At 52.7% G+C, this 21,313-nt stretch overlaps 1 protein-coding gene across 1 annotated transcript in view; it reads right to left on the bottom strand.

The window, feature by feature from the left end:
• The window catches only part of LOC121290732 (cilia- and flagella-associated protein 44), a 375,801-nt gene extending 355,003 nt beyond the window's left edge, over positions 1 to 20,798 (bottom strand). Inside the window, exon 1 of the mRNA XM_041211577.1 lies at positions 20,690 to 20,798. Within this exon, the coding sequence (XP_041067511.1) occupies positions 20,690 to 20,705 (16 nt within the window). The 5' untranslated portion in view covers positions 20,706 to 20,798. The remainder of the gene's footprint in view (positions 1 to 20,689) is intronic.
• Positions 20,799 to 21,313: the final 515 nt, after the last annotated feature.

Here is a 21,313-nt window from a genome sequence, read left to right as displayed (position 1 = left end):
CACTCTCTCTCACACACAGTCACTCTCTCTCTCTCACACACACAGTCTCTCTCTGTCTCACACACAGTCTCTCTCTCTCTCACACACACACTGTCTCTCTCTCTCTCTCTCACACAGAGTCACTCTCTCTCGCTCTCTCACACACAGTCACTCTCTCTCACTCTCACACACAGTCACTCTCTCTCTCTCACACACACAGTCACTCTCTCTCCCTCTCACAGTCTCCCTCTCACAGTCTCCCTCTCACAGTCTCCCTCTCACGCGCAGTCTCCCTGTCACGCGCAGTCTCCCTCTCATGCACAGTCCCCTCTCACGCACAGTCCCCTCTCACGCACAGTCCCCTCTCACGCACAGTCCCCTCTCTCTTTCTCTCACAGTCACTCTCTCTCTTTCTCTCACAGTCTGTCTCTCACAGTCTCTCTCTCTCACACACAGTCTCTCTCTCTCTCACTCTCACAGTCTCTCTCTCTCTCACAGTCACTCTCTCTCTCACACAGACACTCTGTCTCACAGACTCTCTCACACACAGTGTCTCTCTCTCACACTCTCACAGTCTCTCTCTCACACACAGTCTCTCTCACTCTCACAGTCTCTCTCTCTCACACAGTCACTCTCTCTCTCACACAGACACTCTGTCTCACAGACTCTCTCACACACAGTGTCTCTCTCTCACACACACACAGTGTATCTCTCTCTCACACACACACACACACACACACACACACACACACACACAGTGTCTCTCTCTCTCACACACACAGTCTCTCTCTCTCACACACTGTCACTCTCTCCCACAGTCACTCTCTCCCACAGTCACTCTCTCACACACAGTCACTCTCTCACACACAGTCACTCTCTCACACACAGTCACTCTCTCACACACAGTCACTCTCTCACACCATCCCTCTCTCTCTGTCTCTCTGACACCGTCACACACTCTCTCACGCCGTCACACTCTCACACACAGTCACACTCTCGCTCTCTCACACACTGTCACTCTCTCTCACACAATCACACTCTCTCTCTTCGTTCTCTCACACAGTCACACTGTCTCTCCCACAGTCACTCTCTCTCTCTCACACAGTCACTCTCTCTCTCTCACATAGTCACTCTCTCTCTCACACACACACAGTCTCTCTCTCTCACACACACACACAGTCTCTCTCTCTCACACACACACAGTCTCTCTCTCTCACACACACACAGTCTCTCTCTCTCACACACACACAGTCTCTCTCACACACAGTCTCTCTCACACACACACACAGTCTCTCTCTCTCACACACACAGTCTCTCTCTCTCACACCCACAGTCTCTCTCTCTCACACCCACAGTCTCTCTCTCTCACACCCACAGTCTCTCTCTCTCACACATAATCTCTCTCACAGTCACTCTCTCTCTCACACAGTCTCTCTCTCTCTCTCACAGTCTCTCTCTCTCTCACACACAGTCTCTCTCTCTCACACAGTCTCTCTCTCTCACACAGTCTCTCTCACTCTCACACACACAGTCTCTCTCACTCTCACACACAGTCACTCTCTCTCTCACACACACAGTCACTCTCTCTCTCACTCACACAGTCACTCTCTCTCTCACACACACAGTCACTCTCTCTCTCACACACACAGTCACTCTCTCTCTCACAGTCACTCTCTCTCACACAGTCACTCTCTCTCACACAGTCACTCTCTCTCACACACAGTCACTCTCTCTCACACACAGTCACTCTCTCTCTCTCACACACACAGTCTCTCTCTGTCTCACACACAGTCTCTCTCTCTCTCTCACACACACAGACTCTCTCTCTCTCACACACAGTCTCTCTCTCTCTCACACACACACTGTCTCTCTCTCTCTCACACAGAGTCACTCTCTCTCTCTCACACACAGTCACTCTCTCTCACTCTCACACAGTCACTCTCTCTCTCTCTCACACAGACTCTCTCTCACACACAGTCACACTCTCTCTCTCTCACACACACAGTCACTCTCTCTCCCTCTCACAGTCTCCCTCTCACAGTTTCCCTCTCATGCGCAGTCTCCCTCTCACGCGCAGTCTCCCTCTCACGCGCAGTCTCCCTATCACGCGCAGTCTCCCTCTCATGCACAGTCCCCTCTCACGCACAGTCCCCTCTCACGCACAGTCCCCTCTCTCTTTCTCTCACAGTCACTCTCTCTCTTTCTCTCACAGTCTGTCTCTCACAGTCTCTCTCTCTCACACACAGTCACTCTCACTCTCACACACACAGTCTCTCTCACTCTCACACACAGTCACTCTCTCTCTCACACACACAGTCACTCTCTCTCTCACACACACAGTCACTCTTTCTCTCCAACACACAGTCACTCTCTCTCTCCAGCACACAGTCACTCTCTCTCTCACAGTCACTCTCACTCTCAGTCACTCTCTCTCACACACAGTCACTCTCTCTCACACATAGTCACTCTCTCTCTCTCACACACAGTCTCTCTCTGTCTCACACACACAGTCTCTCTCTGTCTCACACACAGTCTCTCTCTCTCTCTCACACACACAGTCTCTCTCTCTCACACACACAGTCTCTCTCTCTCTCACACACACACTGTCTCTCTCTCTCTCTCTCTCACACAGAGCCACTCTCTCTCTCTCTCTCTCTCACACACACAGTCACTCTCTCTCACTCTCACACACAGTCACTCTCTCTCTCTCTCACACAGACTCTCTCTCACACACAGTCACACTCTCTCTCACACAGTCACTCTCTCTCTCTCACACACACAGTCACTCTCTCTCCCTCTCACAGTCTCCCTCTCACAGTCTCCCTCTCACGCGCAGTCTCCCTGTCACGCGCAGTCTCCCTCTCATGCACAGTCCCCTCTCACGCACAGTCCCCTCTCACGCACAGTCCCCTCTCTCTTTCTCTCACAGTCACTCTCTCTCTTTCTGTCACAGTCTGTCTCTCACAGTCTCTCTCTCTCACACACAGTCTCTCTCTCTCTCACTCTCACAGTCTCTCTCTCTCTCACAGTCACTCTCTCTCTCACACAGACACTCTGTCTCACAGACTCTCTCACACACAGTGTCTCTCTCTCACACTCTCATAGTCTCTTTCTCACACACAGTCTCTCTCTCTCTCACTCTCACAGTCTCTCTCTCTCACACAGTCACTCTCTCTCTCACACAGACACTCTGTCTCACAGACTCTCTCACACACAGTGTCTCTCTCTCACACACACACAGTGTGTCTCTCTCTCACACACACAGTCTCTCTCTCTCACACACTGTCACTCTCGCCCACAGTCACTCTCTCCCACAGTCACTCTCTCACACACAGTCACTCTCTCACACACAGTCACTCTCTCACACCGTCTCTCTCTCTCTCTCTGTCTCTCTGACACCGTCACACACTCTCTCACGCCGTCGCACTCTCACACACCGTCACACTCTCGCTCTCTCACACACTGTCACTCTCTCTCACACAATCACACTCTCTCTCTTCGTTCTCTCACACAGTCACACTCTCTCTCCCACAGTCACTCTCTCTCTCACACAGTCACTCTCTCTCTCACACAGTCACTCTCTCTCTCTCACACAGTCACTCTCTCTCACACACACACAGTCTCTCTCTCTCACAAACACACACAGTCTCTCTCTCTCACACACAGACTCTCTCTCACACACAGTCTCTCTCTCACACACACACAGTCTCTCTCTCTCACACACACAGTCTCTCTCTCACACACCCACAGTCTCTCTCTCTCACACCCACAGTCTCTCTCTCTCACACATAATCTCTCTCACACAGTCACTCTCTCTCTCACACACACAGTCACTCTCTCTCTCCAACACACAGTCACTCTCTCTCTCACAGTCACTCTCTCTCTCACAGTCACTCTCTCTCACACACAGACACTCTCTCTCACACACAGTCACTCTCTCTCTCTCACACACACAGTCTCTCTCTGTCTCACACACAGTCTCTCTCTCTCTCACACACACATTGTCTCTCTCTCTCTCTCACACAGAGTCACTCTCTCTCTCTCTCACACACAGTCACTCTCTCTCACTCTCACACACAGTCACTCTCTCTCTCTCTCACACAGACTCTCTCTCACACACAGTCACACTCTCTCTCTCTCACACACACAGTCACTCTCTCTCTCTCACACACACACAGTCACTCTCTCTCCCTCTCACAGTCTCCCTCTCACAGTCTCCCTCTCATGCGCAGTCTCCCTCTCACGCGCAGTCTCCCTCTCACGCGCAGTCTCCCTCTCACGCGCAGTCTCCCTCTCACGCGCAGTCTCCCTCTCACGCGCAGTCTCCCTCTCATGCGCAGTCTCCCTCTCACGCGCAGTCTCCCTCTCACGCACAGTCCCCTCTCACGCACAGTCCCCTCTCACGCACAGTCCCCTCTCACGCACAGTCCCCTCTCACGCACAATCCCCTCTCTCTTTCTCTCACAGTCACTCTCTCTCTTTCTCTCATAGTCTGTCTCTCACAGTCTCTCTCTCTCACACACAGTCTCTCTCTCTCTCACTCTCACAGTCTCTCTCTCTCTCACAGTCACTCTCACTCTCACACACACAGTCTCTCTCACTCTCACACACAGTCACTCTCTCTCTCACACACACAGTCACTCTCTCTCTCACACACACAGTCACTCTCTCTCTCCAACACACAGTCACTCTCTCTCTCACAGTCACTCTCACTCTCAGTCACTCTCTCTCACACACAGTCACTCTCTCTCACACATAGTCACTCTCTCTCTCTCACACACAGTCTCTCTCTGTCTCACACACAGTCTCTCTCTCTCTCTCACACACACAGTCTCTCTCTCTCTCTCACACACACACAGTCTCTCTCTCTCACACACACAGTCTCTCTCTCTCACACACACACACTGTCTCTCTCTCTCTCACACACACACAGAGTCACTCTCTCTCTCTCTCTCTCACACACAGTCACTCTCTCTCACTCTCACACACAGTCACTCTCTCTCTCTCTCACACAGACTCTCTCTCACACACAGTCACACTCTCTCTCACACAGTCACTCTCTCTCTCTCACACACACAGTCACTCTCTCTCCCTCTCACAGTCTCCCTCTCACGCGCAGTCTCCCTGTCACGCGCAGTCTCCCTGTCACGCGCAGTCTCCCTCTCACGCGCAGTCTCCCTCTCACGCGCAGTCTCCCTCTCACGCACAGTCTCCCTCTCACGCACAGTCCCCTCTCACGCACAGTCCCCTCTCACGCACAGTCCCCTCTCACGCACAGTCCCCTCTCTCTTTCTCTCACAGTCACTCTCTCTCTTTCTCTCACAGTCTGTCTCTCACAGTCTCTCTCTCTCACACACAGTCTCTCTCTCTCTCACTCTCACAGTCTCTCTCTCTCTCACACAGTCACTCTCTCTCACAGTCACTCTCTCTCTCACACAGACACTCTGTCTCACAGACTCTCTCACAGACAGTGTCTCTCTCTCACACTCTCACAGTCTCTCTCTCACACACAGTCTCTCTCTCACTCTCACAGTCTCTCTCTCTCACACAGTCACTCTCTCTCTCACACAGACACTCTGTCTCACAGACTCTCTCACACAGTGTCTCTCTCTCACACACACACAGTGTCTCTCTCTCTCGCACACACACACACACACACACACACACAGTGTCTCTCTCTCTCACACACACAGTCTCTCTCTCTCACACACTGTCACTCTCGCCCACAGTCACTCTCTCCCACAGTCACTCTCTCACACACAGTCACTCTCTCACACCGTCTCTCTCTCTCTCTGTCTCTCTGACACCGTCACACACTCTCTCACGCCGTCACACTCTCACACACCGTCACACTCTCGCTCTCTCACACACTGTCACTCTCTCTCACACAATCACACTCTCTCTCTTCGTTCTCTCACACAGTCACACTCTCTCTCCCACAGTCACTCTCTCTCTCTCACACAGTCACTCTCTCTCTCTCACACAGTCACTCTCTCTCTCTCACACAGTCACTCTCTCTCTCACACACACACACAGTCTCTCTCTCACACACACACAGTCTCTCTCTCTCACACACACACAGTCTATCTCACACACAGACTCTCTCTCACACACAGTCTCTCTCTCACACACACACAGTCTCTCTCTCTCATACACACACAGTCTCTCTCTCTCATACACACAGTCTCTCTCTCTCTCACACCCACAGTCTCTCTCTCTCACACCCACAGTCTCTCTCTCTCACACATAATCTCTCTCACACAGTCACTCTCTCTCTCACACAGTCTCTCTCTCTCTCTCACAGTCTCTCTCTCTCTCTCACAGTCTCTCTCTCTCTCACACACAGTCTCTCTCTCTCACACAGTCTCTCTCTCTCTCTCACAGTCTCTCTCACTCTCACACACACAGTCTCTCTCACTCTCACACACAGTCACTCTCTCTCTCACACACACAGTCACTCTCTCTCTCACACACACAGTCACTCTCTCTCTCACACACACAGTCACTCTCTCTCTCACACACACAGTCACTCTCTCTCTCCAACACACAGTCACTCTCTCTCTCACAGTCACTCTCTCTCACACACAGTCACTCTCTCTCACACACAGTCACTCTCTCTCTCTCACACACACAGTCTCTCTCTGTCTCACACACAGTCTCTCTCTCTCTCTCACACACACAGTCTCTCTCTCTCTCACACACACACTGTCTCTCTGTCTCTCTCTCACACAGAGTCACTCTCTCTCTCACACACAGTCACTCTCTCTCTCTCTCACACAGAGTCACTCTCTCTCTCACACACAGTCACTCTCTCTCACTCTCACACACAGTCACTCTCTCTCTCTCTCACACAGACTCTCTCTCACACACAGTCACACTCTCTCTCTCTCACACACACAGTCACTCTCTCTCCCTCTCACAGTCTCCCTCTCACAGACTCCCTCTCATGCGCAGTCTCCCTCTCACGCGCAGTCTCCCTCTCACGCGCAGTCTCCCTCTCACGCGCAGTCTCCCTCTCACGCACAGTCCCCTCTCACGCACAGTCCCCTCTCACGCACAGTCCCCTCTCACGCACAGTCCCCTCTCTCTTTCTCTCACAGTCACTCTCTCTCTTTCTCTCACAGTCTGTCTCTCACAGTCTCTCTCTCTCACACACAGTCTCTCTCTCTCACTCTCACAGTCTCTCTCTCTCTCACACACAGTCTCTCTCTCTCTCACACACACACTGTCTCTCTCTCTCTCTCTCACACAGAGTCACTCTCTCTCTCACACACAGTCACTCTCTCTCACTCTCACACACAGTCACTCTCTCTCTCTCTCTCACACAGACTCTCTCTCACACACAGTCACACTCTCTCTCTCTCACACACACAGTCTCTCTCTCTCTCACACACACACTGTCTCTCTGTCTCTCTCTCACACAGAGTCACTCTCTCTCTCACACACAGTCACTCTCTCTCTCTCTCACACAGAGTCACTCTCTCTCTCACACACAGTCACTCTCTCTCACTCTCACACACAGTCACTCTCTCTCTCTCTCTCACACAGACTCTCTCTCACACACAGTCACACTCTCTCTCTCTCACACACACAGTCACTCTCTCTCCCTCTCACAGTCTCCCTCTCACAGTCTCCCTCTCATGCGCAGTCTCCCTCTCACGCGCAGTCTCCCTCTCACGCGCAGTCTCCCTCTCACGCGCAGTCTCCCTCTCACGCGCAGTCTCCCTGTCACGCGCAGTCTCCCTGTCACGCGCAGTCTCCCTCTCACGCACAGTCCCCTCTCACGCACAGTCCCCTCTCTCTTTCTCTCACAGTCACTCTCTCTCTTTCTCTCACAGTCTGTCTCTCACAGTCTCTCTCTCTCACACACAGTCTCTCTCTCTCTCACTCTCACAGTCTCTCTCTCTCTCACAGTCACTCTCACTCTCACACACACAGTCTCTCTCACTCTCACACAGTCACTCTCTCTCTCACACACACAGCCACTCTCTCTCTCTCACACACACAGCCACTCTCTCTCTCACACACACAGTCACTCTCTCTCTCACACACACAGTCACTCTCTCTCTCACAGTCACTCTCACTCTCAGTCACTCTCTCTCACACACAGTCACTCTCTCTCACACATAGTCACTCTCTCTCTCTCACACACAGTCACACTCTCTCTCTCTCACACACACAGTCACACTCTCTCCCTCTCACAGTCTCCCTCTCACAGTCTCCCTCTCATGCGCAGTCTCCCTCTCACGCGCAGTCTCCCTCTCACGCGCAGTCTCCCTATCACGCGCAGTCTCCCTCTCATGCACAGTCCCCTCTCACGCACAGTCCCCTCTCACGCACAGTCCCCTCTCACGCACAGTCCCCTCTCTCTTTCTCTCACAGTCACTCTCTCTCTTTCTCTCACAGTCTGTCTCTCACAGTCTCTCTCTCTCACACACAGTCACTCTCACTCTCACACACACAGTCTCTCTCACTCTCACACACAGTCACTCTCTCTCTCACACACACAGTCACTCTCTCTCTCACACACACAGTCACTCTTTCTCTCCAACACACAGTCACTCTCTCTCTCCAGCACACAGTCACTCTCTCTCTCACAGTCACTCTCACTCTCAGTCACTCTCTCTCACACACAGTCACTCTCTCTCACACATAGTCACTCTCTCTCTCTCACACACAGTCTCTCTCTGTCTCACACACACAGTCTCTCTCTGTCTCACACACAGTCTCTCTCTCTCTCTCACACACACAGTCTCTCTCTCTCACACACACAGTCTCTCTCTCTCACACACACACACTGTCTCTCTCTCTCTCTCTCTCTCACACAGAGCCACTCTCTCTCTCTCTCTCTCACACACACACAGTCACTCTCTCTCACTCTCACACACAGTCACTCTCTCTCTCTCTCACACAGACTCTCTCTCACACACAGTCACACTCTCTCTCACACAGTCACTCTCTCTCTCTCACACACACAGTCACTCTCTCTCCCTCTCACAGTCTCCCTCTCACAGTCTCCCTCTCACGCGCAGTCTCCCTGTCACGCGCAGTCTCCCTCTCATGCACAGTCCCCTCTCACGCACAGTCCCCTCTCACGCACAGTCCCCTCTCACGCACAGTCCCCTCTCTCTTTCTCTCACAGTCACTCTCTCTCTTTCTGTCACAGTCTGTCTCTCACAGTCTCTCTCTCTCACACACAGTCTCTCTCTCTCTCACTCTCACAGCCTCTCTCTCTCTCACAGTCACTCTCTCTCTCACACAGACACTCTGTCTCACAGACTCTCTCACACACAGTGTCTCTCTCTCACACTCTCACTGTCTCTCTCTCACACACAGTCTCTCTCTCTCTCACTCTCACAGTCTCTCTCTCTCTCACAGTCACTCTCTCTCTCACACAGACACTCTGTCTCACACTCTCTCACACACAGTGTCTCTCTCTCACACTCTCACAGTCTCTCTCTCACACACAGTCTCTCTCTCTCTCACTCTCACAGTCTCTCTCTCTCACACAGTCACTCTCTCTCTCACACAGACACTCTGTCTCACAGATTCTCTCACACACAGTGTCTCTCTCTCACACACACACAGTGTCTCTCTCTCTCACACACACACAGTGTCTCTCTCTCTCACACACACAGTCTCTCTCTCTCACACACTGTCACTCTCGCCCACAGTCACTCTCTCCCACAGTCACTCTCTCACACACAGTCACTCTCTCACACACAGTCACTCTCTCTCTCACACACACAGTCACTCTCTCTCTCACACACACAGTCACTCTCTCTCTCACACACACAGTCACTCTCTCTCTCACACACACAGTCACTCTCTCTCTCACACACACAGTCACTCTCTCTCTCCAACACACAGTCACTCTCTCTCTCACAGTCACTCTCTCTCTCACAGTCACTCTCTCTCACACACAGTCACTCTCTCTCACACACAGTCACTCTCTCTCTCTCACACACACAGTCTCTCTCTGTCTCACACACAGTCTCTCTCTCTCTCTCTCACACACACAGTCTCTCTCTCTCACACACACAGTCTCTCTCTCACACACACACAGTCTCTCTCTCTCTCACACACACACTGTCTCTCTCTCTCTCTCTCACACAGAGTCACTCTCTCTCTCTCTCACACACAGTCACTCTCTCTCACTCTCACACACAGTCACTCTCTCTCTCTCTCACACAGACTCTCTCTCACACACAGTCACACTCTCTCTCTCACACACACAGTCACTCTCTCTCCCTCTCACAGTCTCCCTCTCACAGTCTCCCTCTCATGCGCAGTCTCCCTCTCACGCGCAGTCTCCCTCTCACGCGCTGTCTCCCTCTCATGCACAGTCCCCTCTCACGCACAGTCCCCTCTCACGCACAGTCCCCTCTCACGCACAGTCCCCTCTCTCTTTCTCTCACAGTCACTCTCTCTCTTTCTCTCACAGTCTGTCTCTCACAGTCTCTCTCTCTCACACACAGTCTCTCTCTCTCACTCTCACAGTCTCTCTCTCTCTCACAGTCACTCTCACTCTCACACACACAGTCACTCTCTCTCACACACACAGTCTCTCTCTCTCTCACACACACAGTCACTCTCTCTCTCACACACACAGTCACTCTCTCTCTCACACACACAGTCACTCTCTCTCTCCAACACACAGTCACTCTCTCTCTCCAACACACAGTCACTCTCTCTCTCACAGTCACTCTCTCTCTCACAGTCACTCTCTCTCACACACAGTCACTCTCTCTCACACACAGTCACTCTCTCTCTCTCACACACACAGTCTCTCTCTGTCTCACACACAGTCTCTCTCTCTCTCTCACACACACAGTCTCTCTCTCTCACACACACAGTCTCTCTCTCTCACACACAGTCTCTCTCTCTCTCACACACACACTGTCTCTCTCTCTCTCTCTCACACAGAGTCACTCTCTCTCTCTCTCACACACAGTCACTCTCTCTCACTCTCACACACAGTCACTCTCTCTCTCTCTCACACAGACTCTCTCTCACACACAGTCACACTCTCTCTCTCTCACACACACAGTCACTCTCTCTCCCTCTCACAGTCTCCCTCTCACAGTCTCCCTCTCATGCGCAGTCTCCCTCTCACGCGCAGTCTCCCTCTCACGCGCTGTCTCCCTCTCATGCACAGTCCCCTCTCACGCACAGTCCCCTCTCACGCACAGTCCCCTCTCTCTTTCTCTCACAGTCACTCTCTCTCTTTCTCTCACAGTCTGTCTCTCACAGTCTCTCTCTCTCACACACAGTCTCTCTCTCTCACTCTCACAGTCTCTCTCTCTCTCACAGTCACTCTCACTCTCACACACACAGTCTCTCTCTCTCACACACACAGTCTCTCTCTCTCTCACACACACACTGTCTCTCTGTCTCTCTCTCACACAGAGTCACTCTCTCTCTCACACACAGTCACTCTCTCTCTCACACAGAGTCACTCTCTCTCTCACACACAGTCACTCTCTCTCACTCTCACACACAGTCACTCTCTCTCTCTCTCACACAGACTCTCTCTCACACACAGTCACACTCTCTCTCTCTCACACACACAGTCACTCTCTCTCCCTCTCACAGTCTCCCTCTCACAGTCTCCCTCTCACAGTCTCCCTCTCACGCGCAGTCTCCCTCTCACGCGCAGTCTCCCTCTCACGCGCAGTCTCCCTCTCACGCGCAGTCTCCCTCTCACGCGCAGTCTCCCTCTCACGCGCAGTCTCCCTCTCACGCGCAGTCTCCCTCTCACGCGCAGTCTCCCTCTCACGCACAGTCCCCTCTCACGCACAGTCCCCTCTCACGCACAGTCCCCTCTCACGCACAGTCCCCTCTCACGCACAGTCCCCTCTCTCTTTCTCTCACAGTCACTCTCTCTCTTTCTCTCACAGTCTGTCTCTCACAGTCTCTCTCTCTCACACACAGTCTCTCTCTCTCACTCTCACAGTCTCTCTCTCTCTCTCACAGTCTCTCTCTCTCTCACACACAGTCTCTCTCTCTCACACAGTCTCTCTCTCTCTCTCACAGTCTCTCTCACTCTCACACACACAGTCTCTCTCACTCTCACACACAGTCACTCTCTCTCTCACACACACAGTCACTCTCTCTCTCACACACACAGTCACTCTCTCTCTCACACACACAGTCACTCTCTCTCTCACACACACAGTCACTCTCTCTCTCCAACACACAGTCACTCTCTCTCTCACAGTCACTCTCTCTCTCACAGTCACTCTCTCTCACACACAGTCACTCTCTCTCACACACAGTCACTCTCTCTCTCTCACACACACAGTCTCTCTCTGTCTCACACACAGTCTCTCTCTCTCTCTCACACACACAGTCTCTCTCTCTCTCACACACACACTGTCTCTCTGTCTCTCTCTCACACAGAGTCACTCTCTCTCTCACACACAGTCACTCTCTCTCTCTCTCACACAGAGTCACTCTCTCTCTCACACACAGTCACTCTCTCTCACTCTCACACACAGTCACTCTCTCTCTCTCTCACACAGACTCTCTCTCACACACAGTCACACTCTCTCTCTCTCACACACACAGTCACTCTCTCTCCCTCTCACAGTCTCCCTCTCACAGACTCCCTCTCATGCGCAGTCTCCCTCTCACGCGCAGTCTCCCTCTCACGCGCAGTCTCCCTCTCACGCGCAGTCTCCCTCTCACGCGCAGTCTCCCTCTCACGCACAGTCCCCTCTCACGCACAGTCCCCTCTCACGCACAGTCCCCTCTCACGCACAGTCCCCTCTCTCTTTCTCTCACAGTCACTCTCTCTCTTTCTCTCACAGTCTGTCTCTCACAGTCTCTCTCTCTCACACACAGTCTCTCTCTCTCACTCTCACAGTCTCTCTCTCTCTCACACACAGTCTCTCTCTCTCTCACACACACACTGTCTCTCTCTCTCTCTCTCACACAGAGTCACTCTCTCTCTCACACACAGTCACTCTCTCTCACTCTCACACACAGTCACTCTCTCTCTCTCTCTCACACAGACTCTCTCTCACACACAGTCACACTCTCTCTCTCTCACACACACAGTCTCTCTCTCTCTCACACACACACTGTCTCTCTGTCTCTCTCTCACACAGAGTCACTCTCTCTCTCACACACAGTCACTCTCTCTCTCTCTCACACAGAGTCACTCTCTCTCTCACACACAGTCACTCTCTCTCACTCTCACACACAGTCACTCTCTCTCTCTCTCTCACACAGACTCTCTCTCACACACAGTCACACTCTCTCTCTCTCTCACACACACAGTCACTCTCTCTCCCTCTCACAGTCTCCCTCTCACAGTCTCCCTCTCATGCGCAGTCTCCCTCTCACGCGCAGTCTCCCTCTCACGCGCAGTCTCCCTCTCACGCGCAGTCTCCCTCTCACGCGCAGTCTCCCTGTCACGCGCAGTCTCCCTGTCACGCGCAGTCTCCCTCTCACGCACAGTCCCCTCTCACGCACAGTCCCCTCTCTCTTTCTCTCACAGTCACTCTCTCTCTTTCTCTCACAGTCTGTCTCTCACAGTCTCTCTCTCTCACACACAGTCTCTCTCTCTCTCACTCTCACAGTCTCTCTCTCTCTCACAGTCACTCTCACTCTCACACACACAGTCTCTCTCACTCTCACACAGTCACTCTCTCTCTCACACACACAGCCACTCTCTCTCTCTCACACACACAGCCACTCTCTCTCTCACACACACAGTCACTCTCTCTCTCACACACACAGTCACTCTCTCTCTCACAGTCACTCTCACTCTCAGTCACTCTCTCTCACACACAGTCACTCTCTCTCACACATAGTCACTCTCTCTCTCTCACACACAGTCACACTCTCTCTCTCTCACACACACAGTCACACTCTCTCCCTCTCACAGTCTCCCTCTCACAGTCTCCCTCTCATGCGCAGTCTCCCTCTCACGCGCAGTCTCCCTCTCACGCGCAGTCTCCCTATCACGCGCAGTCTCCCTCTCATGCACAGTCCCCTCTCACGCACAGTCCCCTCTCACGCACAGTCCCCTCTCACGCACAGTCCCCTCTCTCTTTCTCTCACAGTCACTCTCTCTCTTTCTCTCACAGTCTGTCTCTCACAGTCTCTCTCTCTCACACACAGTCACTCTCACTCTCACACACACAGTCTCTCTCACTCTCACACACAGTCACTCTCTCTCTCACACACACAGTCACTCTCTCTCTCACACACACAGTCACTCTTTCTCTCCAACACACAGTCACTCTCTCTCTCCAGCACACAGTCACTCTCTCTCTCACAGTCACTCTCACTCTCAGTCACTCTCTCTCACACACAGTCACTCTCTCTCACACATAGTCACTCTCTCTCTCTCACACAGTCTCTCTCTGTCTCACACACACAGTCTCTCTCTGTCTCACACACAGTCTCTCTCTCTCTCTCACACACACAGTCTCTCTCTCTCACACACACAGTCTCTCTCTCTCACACACACACACTGTCTCTCTCTCTCTCTCTCTCACACAGAGCCACTCTCTCTCTCTCTCTCTCACACACACACAGTCACTCTCTCTCACTCTCACACACAGTCACTCTCTCTCTCTCTCACACAGACTCTCTCTCACACACAGTCACACTCTCTCTCACACAGTCACTCTCTCTCTCTCACACACACAGTCACTCTCTCTCCCTCTCACAGTCTCCCTCTCACAGTCTCCCTCTCACGCGCAGTCTCCCTGTCACGCGCAGTCTCCCTCTCATGCACAGTCCCCTCTCACGCACAGTCCCCTCTCACGCACAGTCCCCTCTCACGCACAGTCCCCTCTCACGCACAGTCCCCTCTCTCTTTCTCTCACAGTCACTCTCTCTCTTTCTGTCACAGTCTGTCTCTCACAGTCTCTCTCTCTCACACACAGTCTCTCTCTCTCTCACTCTCACAGCCTCTCTCTCTCTCACAGTCACTCTCTCTCTCACACAGACACTCTGTCTCACAGACTCTCTCACACACAGTGTCTCTCTCTCACACTCTCACTGTCTCTCTCTCACACACAGTCTCTCTCTCTCTCACTCTCACAGTCTCTCTCTCTCTCACAGTCACTCTCTCTCTCACACAGACACTCTGTCTCACACTCTCTCACACACAGTGTCTCTCTCTCACACTCTCACAGTCTCTCTCTCACACACAGTCTCTCTCTCTCTCACTCTCACAGTCTCTCTCTCTCACACAGTCACACTCTCTCTCACACAGACACTCTGTCTCACAGATTCTCTCACACACAGTGTCTCTCTCTCACACACACACAGTGTCTCTCTCTCTCACACACACACAGTGTCTCTCTCTCTCACACACACAGTCTCTCTCTCTCACACACTGTCACTCTCGCCCACAGTCACTCTCTCCCACAGTCACTCTCTCACACACAGTCACTCTCTCACACACAGTCACTCTCTCTCTCACACACACAGTCACTCTCTCTCTCACACACACAGTCACTCTCTCTCTCACACACACAGTCACTCTCTCTCTCACACACACAGTCACTCTCTCTCTCACACACACAGTCACTCTCTCTCTCCAACACACAGTCACTCTCTCTCTCACAGTCACTCTCTCTCTCACAGTCACTCTCTCTCACACACAGTCACTCTCTCTCACACACAGTCACTCTCTCTCTCTCACACACACAGTCTCTCTCTGTCTCACACACAGTCTCTCTCTCTCTCTCACACACACAGTCTCTCTCTCTCACACACACAGTCTCTCTCTCACACACACACAGTCTCTCTCTCTCTCACACACACACTGTCTCTCTCTCTCTCTCTCACACAGAGTCACTCTCTCTCTCTCTCACACACAGTCACTCTCTCTCACTCTCACACACAGTCACTCTCTCTCTCTCTCACACAGACTCTCTCTCACACACAGTCACACTCTCTCTCTCACACACACAGTCACTCTCTCTCCCTCTCACAGTCTCCCTCTCACAGTCTCCCTCTCATGCGCAGTCTCCCTCTCACGCGCAGTCTCCCTCTCACGCGCTGTCTCCCTCTCATGCACAGTCCCCTCTCACGCACAGTCCCCTCTCACGCACAGTCCCCTCTCACGCACAGTCCCCTCTCTCTTTCTCTCACAGTCACTCTCTCTCTTTCTCTCACAGTCTGTCTCTCACAGTCTCTCTCTCTCACACACAGTCTCTCTCTCTCACTCTCACAGTCTCTCTCTCTCTCACAGTCACTCTCACTCTCACACACACAGTCACTCTCTCTCACACACACAGTCTCTCTCTCTCTCACACACACAGTCACTCTCTCTCTCACACACACAGTCACTCTCTCTCTCACACACACAGTCACTCTCTCTCTCCAACACACAGTCACTCTCTCTCTCCAACACACAGTCACTCTCTCTCTCACAGTCACTCTCTCTCTCACAGTCACTCTCTCTCACACACAGTCACTCTCTCTCACACACAGTCACTCTCTCTCTCTCACACACACAGTCTCTCTCTGTCTCACACACAGTCTCTCTCTCTCTCTCACACACACAGTCTCTCTCTCTCACACACACAGTCTCTCTCTCTCACACACAGTCTCTCTCTCTCTCACACACACACTGTCTCTCTCTCTCTCTCTCACACAGAGTCACTCTCTCTCTCTCTCACACACAGTCACTCTCTCTCACTCTCACACACAGTCACTCTCTCTCTCTCTCACACAGACTCTCTCTCACACACAGTCACACTCTCTCTCTCTCACACACACAGTCACTCTCTCTCCCTCTCACAGTCTCCCTCTCACAGTCTCCCTCTCATGCGCAGTCTCCCTCTCACGCGCAGTCTCCCTCTCACGCGCTGTCTCCCTCTCATGCACAGTCCCCTCTCACGCACAGTCCCCTCTCACGCACAGTCCCCTCTCTCTTTCTCTCACAGTCACTCTCTCTCTTTCTCTCACAGTCTGTCTCTCACAGTCTCTCTCTCTCACACACAGTCTCTCTCTCTCACTCTCACAGTCTCTCTCTCTCTCACAGTCACTCTCACTCTCACACACACAGTCTCTCTCTCTCACACACACAGTCTCTCTCTCTCTCACACACACACTGTCTCTCTGTCTCTCTCTCACACAGAGTCACTCTCTCTCTCACACACAGTCACTCTCTCTCTCACACACACAGTCACTCTCTCTCTCACACACAGTCACTCTCTCTCACTCTCACACACAGTCACTCTCTCTCTCTCTCACACAGACTCTCTCTCACACACAGTCACACTCTCTCTCTCTCACACACACAGTCACTCTCTCTCCCTCTCACAGTCTCCCTCTCACAGTCTCCCTCTCACAGTCTCCCTCTCACGCGCAGTCTCCCTCTCACGCGCAGTCTCCCTCTCACGCGCAGTCTCCCTCTCACGCGCAGTCTCCCTCTCACGCGCAGTCTCCCTCTCACGCGCAGTCTCCCTCTCACGCACAGTCCCCTCTCACGCACAGTCCCCTCTCACGCACAGTCCCCTCTCACGCACAGTCCCCTCTCTCTTTCTCTCACAGTCACTCTCTCTCTTTCTCTCACAGTCTGTCTCTCACAGTCTCTCTCTCTCACACACAGTCTCTCTCTCTCACTCTCACAGTCTCTCTCTCTCTCACAGTCACTCTCACTCTCACACACACAGTCTCTCTCTCTCACACACACAGTCTCTCTCTCTCTCACACACACACTGTCTCTCTCTCTCTCTCACACAGAGTCACTCTCTCTCTCACACACAGTCACTCTCTCTCACTCTCACACACAGTCACTCTCTCTCTCTCTCTCACACAGACTCTCTCTCACACACAGTCACACTCTCTCTCTCTCACACACACAGTCACTCTCTCTCCCTCTCACAGTCTCCCTCTCATGCGCAGTCTCCCTCTCATGCGCAGTCTCCCTCTCACGCGCAGTCTCCCTCTCACGCGCAGTCTCCCTCTCACGCGCAGTCTCCCTCTCACGCGCAGTCTCCCTGTCACGCGCAGTCTCCCTGTCACGCGCAGTCTCCCTCTCACGCACAGTCCCCTCTCACGCACAGTCCCCTCTCTCTTTCTCTCACAGTCACTCTCTCTCTTTCTCTCACAGTCTGTCTCTCACAGTCTCTCTCTCTCACACACAGTCTCTCTCTCTCTCACTCTCACAGTCTCTCTCTCTCTCACAGTCACTCTCACTCTCACACACACAGTCTCTCTCACTCTCACACAGTCACTCTCTCTCTCACACACACAGCCACTCTCTCTCTCACACACATAGTCACTCTCTCTCTCACACACACAGTCACTCTCTCTCTCACAGTCACTCTCACTCTCAGTCACTCTCTCTCACACACAGTCACTCTCTCTCACACATAGTCACTCTCTCTCTCTCACACACAGTCTCTCTCTGTCTCACACACAGTCTCCCTCTCTCTCTCACACACACAGTCTCTCTCTCTCACACACACAGTCTCTCTCTCTCACACACACACACACTGTCTCTCTCTCTCTCTCTCACACAGAGTCACTCTCTCTCTCTCTCTCTCTCTCTCACACAGTCACTCTCTCTCACTCTCACACACAGTCACTCTCTCTCTCTCTCACACAGACTCTCTCTCACACACAGTCACTCTCTCTCCCTCTCACAGTCTCCCTCTCACAGTCTCCCTCTCACAGTCTCCCTCTCACAGTCTCCCTCTCACGCGCACTCTCCCTGTCACGCGCAGTCTCCCTCTCATGCACAGTCCCCTCTCACGCACAGTCCCCTCTCACGCACAGTCCCCTCTCTCTTTCTCTCACAGTCACTCTCTCTCTTTCTCTCACAGTCTGTCTCTCACAGTCTCTCTCTCTCACACACAGTCTCTCTCTCTCTCACTCTCACAGTCTCTCTCTCTCTCATAGTCACTCTCTCTCTCACACAGACACTCTGTCTCACAGACTCTCTCACACACAGTGTCTCTCTCTCTCACACTCTCACAGTCTCTCTCTCACACACAGTCTCTCTCTCTCTCACTCTCACAGTCTCTCTCTCTCACACAGTCACTCTCTCTCTCACACAGACACTCTGTCTCACAGACTCCCTCACACACAGTGTCTCTCTCTCACACACACACAGTGTCTCTCTCTCTCACACACACACAGTGTCTCTCTCTCTCACACACACAGTCTCTCTCTCTCACACACTGTCACTCTCGCCCACAGTCACTCTCTCCCACAGTCACTCTCTCACACACAGTCACTCTCTCACACACAGTCACTCTCTCACACCGTCTCTCTCTCTCTCTCTGTCTCGCTGACACCGTCACACACTCTCTCACGCCGTCACACTCTCACACACCGTCACACTCTCGCTCTCTCACACACTGTCACTCTCTCTCTCTCACACAATCACTCTCTCTCTCGCTCTCTCACAATCACACTCTCTCTCTCACACCGTCACTCTCTCTCTCACACACACACACAGTCTCTCTCTCTCACACACACACAGTCTCTCTCTCTCACACACACACAGTCTCTCTCTCTCACACACACAGTCTCTCTCTCACACACACACAGTCACTCTCTCTCACACACACACAGTAACTCTCTCTCACACACACACAGTCACTCTCTCTCACACACACACAGTCACTCTCACACACAGTCACACTCTCTCACACACAGTCACTCTCTCTCACACAGACTCTCTCTCACACAGACTCTCTCTCTCACACACAGCCTCTCTCTCACACACACAGACTCTCTCTCTCTCACACACAGTCACACTCTCTCTCTCTCTCACACACAGTCACTCGCTCTCTCACACACAGTCACTCGCTCTCACACACAGTCACTCGCTCTCTCACACAGTCACTCGCTCTCTCACACAGTCACTCGTTCTCTCACACACAGTCACTCTCTCTCTCACACACACACACAGTCACTCTCTCTCTCTCACACACACAGTCACTCTCTCTCTCTCTCTCACACACACACAGTCACTCTCTCTCTCTCACACACACACACAGTCACTCTCTCTCTCTCACACACACAGTCACTCTCTCTCTCTCACACACACACAGTCACTCTCTCTCACTCTCACACACAGTCACTCTCTCTCACTCTCATACAGTCTCACTCTCTATCTCTCACTCTCACACAGTCTCAGTCTCACTCTCACACAGTCTCACTCTCACACAGTCTCACTCTCTCCCTCTCACACAGTCTCACTCTCTCCTTCTCTCTGTCTCACTCTCTCTCTGTCTCACTCTCTCTCTCTGTCTCTGTCTCTCTCTCTGTCTCTCTCTCTCTCTGTCTCTCTCTCTCTCACTCTCACTCTCACAGTCTCTCACTCTCACAGTTTCTCACTCCCTCAGTCTCACTCCCTCAGTCTCAGAGAGTGAGACAGAGACTGAGAGAGTCTGAGACTGAGTGAGAGTCTCAGTCTCAGTCTCAGTCTCATTCAGTCTCAGTCTCTCTCTCTCTCTCAGTCTCTCTCACTCTCTCTCAGTCCCTCAGTCTCAGTCCCTCAGTCTCAGTCACCGTCTCTCACTCCCTCAATCTCACTCCCTTAGTCTCACTCCCTCAGTCTCCCTCCCTCAGTCTCTCTCTCCCTCTCTCAGCTTCACTCCCTCAGTCTCACTCCCTCAGTCACACTCCCTGAGTCTCAGAGAGAGACTGAGAGAGTCTGAGACTGAGTGAGAGCGAGTCTCAGTCTCTCTCAGAGTCTCTGCCCTCTCTCTCTCTTACTGACCCTTTTCCCTCTCCATGTTTGATCGGTTGCCGGGGGTAACGTGAACATCCGGGTATGCCGGAATTTCAAGCAGGGTCAAGGTTCAGAGAAGAAACGGAAAAGAAGCTCGTCCCCGGGGGTGAGGGAATTCAGTGCGTCCTGGGGGGGAGGGGGGATTCAGTGCGTCCCGGGAGGGGCGGGGGTGAGGGGATTTAGTGCGCCTCGGGGGGGAGGGGATTCAGTGCGCCTCGGGGGGGAGGGGCGGGGGTGAGGGGATTCAGTGCGCCTCGGGGAGGTGGGGGTGAGGGGCATCATAGTGTGTCCCCAGGATATGTGTGGGGGTTCATTGTGTCCCTGGGGGCAGAGGGGGTTCAATTTGTCCCTGGGGGGAGTGAGGGGATTCAGTATGTCACCCTGTGAGTGTGGGGGTTCAGTGTGTCCCCTTGTGAGTGTGGGGGTTCATTGTGTCCCCTTGTGAGTGTGGGGGTTCAGTATGTCCCCTTGTGAGTGTGGGGTTTCAGTGTATCCCCGTGTGAGTGTGGGGGTTCAGTGTGACCCTGGGGGGAGTGAGTGGGTTCAGTGTGTACCCCTGTGAGTGTGGGGGTTCAGTGTGACCCTGGGGGGAGTGAGTGGGTTCAGTGTGTA

Source organism: Carcharodon carcharias, chromosome 18, assembly GCF_017639515.1.
Source record: "Carcharodon carcharias isolate sCarCar2 chromosome 18, sCarCar2.pri, whole genome shotgun sequence".
In the NCBI taxonomy this organism is placed as follows: Eukaryota; Metazoa; Chordata; class Chondrichthyes; order Lamniformes; family Lamnidae; genus Carcharodon; species Carcharodon carcharias.
Note: the sequence above shows the minus strand (reverse complement) of the source record. Positions and strands in the feature narration are given on the sequence as shown.